The sequence below is a fragment of the Sinocyclocheilus rhinocerous genome, unplaced genomic scaffold (genome assembly GCF_001515625.1).
Source record: "Sinocyclocheilus rhinocerous isolate Xijiao unplaced genomic scaffold, SAMN03320098_v1.1 scaffold8, whole genome shotgun sequence".
NCBI classification, from domain to species: Eukaryota; Metazoa; Chordata; class Actinopteri; order Cypriniformes; family Cyprinidae; genus Sinocyclocheilus; species Sinocyclocheilus rhinocerous.
The window spans coordinates 21,137-29,940 of NW_015666800.1; the positions used below are offsets into that span (position 1 = coordinate 21,137).

Below are 8,804 nucleotides of genomic sequence, written 5' to 3' on the forward strand. Positions count from 1 at the left end.
AAAAAAAAAAAAAAAGCAAGATTTCCTCAATCCAACAACCAAACGCCTCCCCTCACGTCAGTGCTGCCCCATCCAGACTTTACGGAAATCTGGCTCTGCATGATTAAGACTGATTCTCTCACTTACCCCGGCTTCATAAACACTCGGCCAAAGTGGATTTGGGCATGGAGGTCTATATCCAGAACTTGCTTCAGGTAGTCCTGAAAAAAAAAAAAACAGACTTTTGCATGAGTGTTTACATTTCTCCTCTTATGTAGGACAACACATCTATCCGCGCCTGGTGAAGTGAAACATCGGGTAATTAAAGAGCTTTAATTAATAGGGCGGAAAATCAAGAGCAAGAGGCAGTCAGTGGACTGCTGCCTGGGCAAAGACCCAAAATAAAAGGTCAGATTAACAAATGCTGCTTTGTGACAAGAAAAAGCAGATACACTAGATGGCACTAAAACATACGGTGACCTGTGGCATAAGCTCTTAAAAGAGTTCTGCTCTGAGATCTCATGGCCTCGGAGTAAACCGATGGAATCCTCTTCTTGACATGAAGCAGATTTATCTGTGAGGCCACATTCCTGTAGTGAGAAGCTTGGACATTTCAAGCATGTGACCTTTCATTAGGTTACAGCTCTTCCAGACAACCCCATCAACTGACCTTCTCACCCATGGACACGCCCCCGGAGGTGATGATGACGTCAGCACGACTAATGCCCTCGTGCAGGGCGTTCAGCAGGTCGTCTGGGCTGCAGGGGGTTAGAAAACATGTTCATGCCAAATGACTTGCAATTTTTTTCTTTGCAAAATCCATTTCTAGTATATTGGTGAAGTAAAAAGTGTAAAATGTTTGCTTATACTATCATTATTAGTGCAAATATAATGTAACCAATAACCTGAATTTAATATTTTTATTAATCACGGACACGTTCAATTGATTAAAAGTAAAAGTTTTTACATTCTTACAAAAGATTACTATTTCAAAAAAATGCTGTTCTTTTAAAACTTCTACTCATCCCGAGGGGGAAAAAAAAACATGTACAGCATCACAGTTTCCACAAAATTCTACAAAACAGATATTGATCATAATATTTGAGCGCCAAATCAGAATATTATAATGATTTCTGAGGGATCATGTGACCCTGAAGACTGCCATCACAGGAATAAATACATTTTAAAATATATTAAAATAGAAAATTGCTATTTTAAATTACAATAATATTTCACAATATTACTGTTTTTACTGTATTTATTATCAAATAAATGCAGCTTTGGTGAACGCAAGAGATATCTTTAAAAAAAGTTAAAAAAATAAAAACCAACCTCAAACATCTGAACATTATATTATATCATATTATGATTTAATAATATAATTATAATTATTAAATTATATAAATATTTCTAAATACAAAATATATTGTTATATTTTATATTTATACTAAATGTATTAAGTACTTTACTCAAAATTTCATATCCACAAAATGAGGACAGCACAAAAAAAGCATTAATGACTTCAAGAAAAATATTATAGTTCATTCAGATGAATGCAGAAAATCACTTACAACAATATAACTGACTTATCACTGCTTTTAATTACTTATCACTGACTTATCATTGTTAACCTATTTTATACATGCTCCTTATACATATTATACATCTATACATCCCTAAAGTATATGTATGCACATATAAATAAAGACGAAAAAATTATTCCGAGCACTGCAGAAACCGCTGTCTTTCAGTAAATTCTGCTGTAAATCCTGTATCGATTCTAATATATGAGCTGGAGTTTCTGAGGAGTGCTGAGGTTGGAAAGATTTAGACATGTGCAGAGCTGACTGTGTGTGTGTGTGTGTGTGTGTGTGTGTGTGTGTGTGAGAGGGAGGTGAGGAAGGGATGCTGACTTGTCTCCGACGATGCCGAGGTTGATGGTGGGATAGCCGTGTTCCTGAATGGTGGCCAACAGTGTGGATCGGTTACTGTCCCTGATCTTGCCTGGGTGAAGGTCATCTTCAGGGTTTAACAACTGCATACATAAGCATACATAAATTTACACATACATTTAAAAATGTTTTAAATTACCATGGGCAAAAGAAAGTAACAAAGCGACACACAGAAAAGTCCTACCTCATTGCCAGTGGACATGACTGCTACAACTGGGAATTTCTGCACCTCCACCTCTGTGACTCCAACAGTGGCCAGGAGGCCGATCTCAGATGCACCCATGTGAGTGCCCTTAGCCAGCACACACTCTCCACGCTTGATATCATGTCCTATAGGCCTGTGTATGACAGAAACAAAAAAAAGTTTAACATCAGCTTTTATAACACCAGTTTTTATAACTCAAAACAAAGGAGACTGATTAATTCCTCATGAAAAAGACGAAATGTGGAATAATGCCTATTCACATCACTGAGCATCAAAACATGATACACGTACATACACTTTTTTTTAAAGAAATTAATACTTTATATAGCAAGGATGCATTAAACTGAATACAAGTGTCAGTATAAACACTGAAATTCCACAAAAATATTAAACAGCACAACTGTTTTCAAAATTGATAATAATAAGAAATATTTCTTAAGCACCAAATCAGCATATTAGAATTATTTCTGAAGGATTCAGAATTGTCATCACAGAAATACATTACATTTTAAAATATATTAAAACAGGAAACTGTTATTTTAAATTGTAATAATATTTCGCAATACTACAGTTTTTACTGTATTTTTGGTAAGATAAAAGCAGTCTTGGTGAGCATAAGAGACTTCCTTCAAAAACATCCAAAAATCTTTTTTCAAAGAAAATTCTGCATCAAACATGGATGCCAGTACGTTTGATGAAAATGGACTTGTACGAATGGATATACAGTAAAGATAAAACATATTTGGTCAGTTATAAAAAGTCTTTGGCATTTTTTGAGGAAATAAACCTCAGTCCCACTCACCTGATATCCTGTCCTGGACGAGCCTGAACCAGGATCCTCACCTCCAGCTCCTCTGTACCCTGTAATTCATAACCAGCCAGATTGAGACATGCACACACATGAATGACATTGGACTTTCATTTATATGAGAAGTTGCTAGACACTGTTTACAAGTGTGTTTGTGTGATGTGTTTCTTGCTTTATCCATATTAAATTAAGATAATACAAAACATACTATCACAATTTCCTTAAAATTTACTGCTGTATAATTTATAGTAATTATGCATTCATAAATTCCTTGTGTTGTTCTCTATATTTTAAATATATTTGTTTGTTTTTCTTTTTAATTGTTTTATACTTTTAACTATGCATGTTTTTGCACTTATGCACTTTTGGGACCAAATACACGAAAATTGTCCCCTTAAGCTAGCTAAAACTAACAAAATTGGGCGCATCCTCAAAGGCAGAAATTATTTATGAAAAATACTTTGTTGTTTTAGGGAAATGGTTGACTTCAAGTTAAAGTTATTTATTAGAAATTTGAGTTTTTTTTTTGTTTTTTGTTTTTTTTTTACATATATTAATTAAAATAGTTAAAAATAGTTTGCGGTTGAGAATGTTATATACTTACGTCTTCAGACTCTCGAAGCAGTTCTGTGTCTTCTACTTGCACTACGGCGTCTGCACCACACGGGATAGGAGCACCTGTCGTCACCCTCATCACTTGGCCTGGCATAACTGTGAGAGTGGGCTACAGACAGAAAAAGATCTTTAACCACTGTATCAGAAAACATCCATGTGTACATCATTGGTGTGAAAGCACAACTACACTAATGTTGCATCCTTCTGAAACTGGGTTAAATTGATACTTTTCCCACAAAATGACACCTACATACATATACATTGTTATTTGTACCAGAGTCATATGGCATTAGCTGAGAAAGCAACGGAATGACCCATGACTCGAATGCAAACACACTCTCCAGACAGAGCACTGTACGGACGTCAGTCTTGAGCACTGGAGTGCTGCACACAGCCCATGGGGATCTCCCCCTCTTTCTCTCTCTGTCTCTGTGTGTGTGTGTGTAATGCACTCATTACACACGCTCACTGAGTCTGAGTTTTCTTGCCATCTGAGCACACAAGCCTCCTGCAGACACAAGGTGCCAGTGCAAAAGCAGGCATTTCCCGTGTATGTGTGAGGGAGAGAGACTATGTTCATGTCAGGTTTTACTAGTCTACTAGACTAGTTTAACTATCTAGTTTCTGTTCGTGTAACATACCTGCTCCCCAGCCTGAGACTCTCCAATGATGAAGCGGTCACCAGGGCCATCAGCCGCTGAAAAACAGTAAAAAGAGTAACTCAATTAGTCATTTTCAAAGGGTTTATAGGTTTGGTGAAAGAGATTGTAACGATTAAAGTTAAAAACAAGACTGTTATATATCTATTACGCACATTACAAGAAATTAATATGGATAAAATGGAAATAATCATAAGTTCTGATGATTATTTTCTTTTCTTTCTTTTTTTATATGTAAAAAAATAATGAATACTTTATTCAGCAAAGTCACCTTAAATTGATCAAATGTTGCAGTAAAACATTTATATTATTACTAATGATTTATATTTTAAATAAATAAATAAATGCTGTTTTAACTTTCTATCCATGAAAAATCCTGAAGAAAATGTATCATGTTCTGCACCAAAAATATTAAGCAGCACAACTGTTTTCAACAATAAATGTTGCTTGATCACCAAATCAGCATATAAGAATGATTTTTTAAGGATCATGTGACACTGAAGACTGGAGCTGAAAATTCAGATTTGCCATTACAGGAATTAAACTATTATAATTCAATTATACTTGATGTTAAAACTTTCACTTGATGTTAAAACTTGACATTTGTTGGGGCAGTGTTAACTAGCCTTAAGACTTGTATACAAAAACTTTGATGTGCAAATGCATGTTTATGGGCAGGTTATGTTGTTTTATTATTAGTTATGTGATTGTTCTGCTCTTACACTCCAATATTTTGGTGTTCATGTGGTAAACGAGACCATGCGGAGTGAGTAATTTTGCAGTAATGGGTATTCACCTCGAACAGCATAGCCATCTTTAACTGATGCAGGGAAAGGTGGCAGGTTGTCTTTGGCGTAGACGTCCTGAGCCAGAACTCGACCCATTCCATCTACAAACACAGATAAAGGACAGAAAAAAGCTGTGATGCGCCCAAATCATGAATACAATAAAAATGTAAACAAGTTAACATCTGTGTAAAAGTCAAAAAGGGGAAATGTGCCAAGATCAGAGGCCAGAAGACGCTATATGAGAAAGCAAATGAACACATGCAGTCATACAACATTAAAAGAGGGATGTAAGAATGTGAGGGAGGAGATGAATATGTGCATTGTCTTAACTAATAAAATATGACAAATAATGTATATAACATATATTATACAATCGAAAGCTATGAACTGCCAATTAAACATTTTGTGTTATATGTTTAACTAACAAGCCTGCTAACCTTGCATACAAGTCACTACACATTGGTGCAAATGAATACACCATTATCTAGCTAGCACTGAAACAAAAAGATAACCCATAACAGTGAAATTCTGATGCTCTTAAACAGTGAAATAACATCCCTATTCCTTAAAAATTTGAAAAAAATAAATAAATAAATAAAAATACACTTTTTATAAAGCTCTTATAATCTATAATCTGCAGTGGTCTAACATGGCATATATGTATACTTATGTATGATTAAAGCTACTAACTTTGCATACATGCAAGTTACTACACATTGGTGCAAGTTACTACAAAATTATTATTTTATAATGTGTAGCTAATACTGCTACGAAAAGATAACCCATAAAAGTTATTGTGATTTTGATCTAGATGAATATCTTTGATTATCTATTTTGATTATCAAAGTTATTTTCATTATCTAGAAGATCCATTTTTGAACAATGGCTACCTCCTGGGGGGGGGTACCAAGATGCTGAAGGTACCAAGAAAGTTGTTCCTCAAAATTAAATTATACTTGTTTAACACGTAAATTGTTGACATCCAGGTCAAAATGCCAGATGCAGAATGTCCAGGAATGTATTTATACTAGGGCTGGGCAAAAAATCGAATGCGATTTTCATGCGAATCTCGTCACTAAAGCCGCTTCTGGTGATTAGTAGTAAATCTCCAGCACGTGCTTTCAGATGGAGCGGCATTTACTACACAGAGCCGTAGATCACTGACAAGCTACACAAAATCGCGTTCAAAATCGCAGGCGATTCATTGCCTTAACCCTCTACCGCATGGTGTGGCCATATGGCAACATGGTCTTTGTGTTCATTTCCTTGCCATATGCTGTTGCCGTATGGCAACATATCATAAAGTACCTTAAAATAATATTTTTTTCAAAAAAATGTTTTACAGCACTTCAAGTTAAGCCATTCTTAGAAAAGAAAAAGAGTCAAATATTTTTTTCTATAGGTCTATCATAATGCGTGCGGTAGAGGGTTTGCAACAAGCGCCCTCCCACACATGAAAAGAAGAAGAGAAAAGAGAGATGACAGACAGACAGAGAGAGAGAGAGAGAGAGAGAAAGAGGGGAAGGAATAAAGAATAAGGGAGAACCAGAAGGAAAGCGAGAGAGCGAGAATAAAGAGAGATGGAAAAAGAAAAGAACGAGAGAGTGCAAAGGCACTCTTGTAGAGATAAAGCACACGAATGAGAGAGGGAGAACGCGCTGATGCTAATGAGGCCTCTCCTCGGTTGGAGGCTGATTAGAAAAGACTTATTTCTCTAAAACAGCACATCTGACGAGGCTCTAAATATAGCGCGTGTCTGGATTGGGAGATCAAACAGATGGGTACGGTGTTATCTACACACAGAAATGAGTACACAAGCGTGCATCACAGAGCGCTGACAACCCAGTCACCGTGAAACTGCAACGATTCCCTGCAGCTACAATACAACAAGCCCAGATCTACTCAACACAGCCGAGCACAGGCCTGTAAAGAGACCACATGTAAGCCTGAAGTCCATACCAAACGCTGTCATCTGAAATGAATGCAAAAACAATGCTCCTAAAACTGATTCTAAAGGGTGATCTAGCACTCAGCTCATTTTATATGTACAAAATCAAAGGAAAATAATTGTTTATAATACTAACCAGTTCGGTCATGACACCTAATAAATCTTATATTAGATCATGATATAAAAATGTAAAAAAAAAAAACTGTCTCTGCTGTCCTGGTTGAGATGTGCAACCGTAACAAAAACAAACACACACACACACACACACACAAAAGAAGGGTTCTCTAAAGTGCTTGGCGTAATGGACAGCAGTATTGAGGATGGTGATTCATTGCTATAAAAAATACAAATTGTACATGTAAATATTGATCATTCAGAAATGAAAGAAATTTAAATAGTCTAAGCAGGGAAGCAAACCCAAAAATAGTCAAATGTAACACTCTGAAAGAGTGAAATAATTTCCCTAACCCTTTAAAAATGTGAAAAAGGCTTTTTTTTTTTTAAAGCTATTATAATCTATCCTTTAAAACTAGAACAAAAAACTAATAATAATAAATTGCTTTTTCTAAGCATTTTGTCTCTTTAAAATCACCCTAAACAATTCTAATCAAATCAGCCATCATATTAGCCAATCACATAGTACTGTTCAACGGTTTGGGGTCATGGACCTTCTAATCATCAAAAAGTCCTGAAAAAATGTATCAGTTTCCACAAAAATATTAAGCAGCACAACAGTCTTCAATGCTGATAATAAGAAATGTTTCTTTAGCAGCAAATCAGGATATTACAATGATTTCTGAAGGATCATGTGACACTGAAGCCTGATGTAATGGCTGCAGAAATTTCAGCTTCACCAGCATAGGAATACATTACTTATCAAAATATATTTAAAATAAAAATATGGTTTAATTTAAATGGTTTTCACTGTATTATTGATTAAATAAATGTAGCCTTGATGAGCATGAGACTTCTATCAAAAACTTTTAAACAGTAGTGTATGTAGACATAAATTTACAGCAATATCTGCAAACGGTTTTCGGTAATTTATAACTGGTGCATCGGAAACTCTTACTTGTACATCAACATCCAGCAGAACAGACAGTTCCACCTCAGCATACTCTAATGGCCAATCTTCTCCAAGGCCGAGACCATTTATACATTTTAAATTAATTTTATTAACCGAGGTGACAGAGAGAGGTTTTAAAACAGACAGCCGCTCATAACTTACACCCATCTTGTTATATGAACAACGCATTTCAAAAATTTATGAGCAACATTTCATGGCTGGGTGAGGATATTTCCTCTATTTACGCTGATCTGGACCTGCCCTCCTTGCGCTCGAGCTGAGCTGAAAATCCATCACTTTTAATCTGTCAGGAAACAGTGAAGCTCTACACAGTCACTGATAGAGTAAAGGCACAATGTTTGAGGTGCTGGTGGGTTTTGTGAAAAGAGGTGATGTCAGAAAAGCTTTTGTATTGAATGTTTGCTTTAAGTTGGGGTTTTTTGTTGGCTTTTGTAGGCAAGCACACTGCCATCTCTAACCGCTGCGTCATGCATCACGATTGATGAGTTCACAGGCTTCCATAGCATCAGTCGTGGGCAAATGATCTGGAACGCAAAATGACAACACAAAACTCTTCCAAACTAGGCCATTCTCCATGGATAAACCAAACCGACACAGCCAAACATGGAACATGATTCTGTTCTCTGACTATTAATGACAACCATGACATGTTCAAATCAGTGGAACAAGCTAAAGGAAAACAAAAAACTCCAAGGAATCACTTGTCTCTGATAAGCTGAATCCCAATTCGACATACTATACGTAAGAGTTTGCACACATTAAT

The 8,804-nt window shown here is 35.9% G+C and overlaps 1 protein-coding gene across 1 annotated transcript in view; it reads right to left on the minus strand.

Moving 5' to 3' along the window:
- Window positions 1-8,804, minus strand: part of LOC107733155 (gephyrin-like) — a 100,491-nt gene that overhangs the window by 6,460 nt on the left and 85,227 nt on the right. Inside the window, exons 15-22 of the mRNA XM_016544684.1 lie at window positions 5,015-5,107; window positions 4,201-4,256; window positions 3,549-3,668; window positions 2,939-2,997; window positions 2,116-2,269; window positions 1,893-2,014; window positions 650-737; window positions 127-200 (exon numbers count right to left, since the gene is read on the minus strand). Coding sequence (XP_016400170.1) covers window positions 127-200; window positions 650-737; window positions 1,893-2,014; window positions 2,116-2,269; window positions 2,939-2,997; window positions 3,549-3,668; window positions 4,201-4,256; window positions 5,015-5,107 — 766 coding nt within the window. The remainder of the gene's footprint in view (window positions 1-126; window positions 201-649; window positions 738-1,892; window positions 2,015-2,115; window positions 2,270-2,938; window positions 2,998-3,548; window positions 3,669-4,200; window positions 4,257-5,014; window positions 5,108-8,804) is intronic.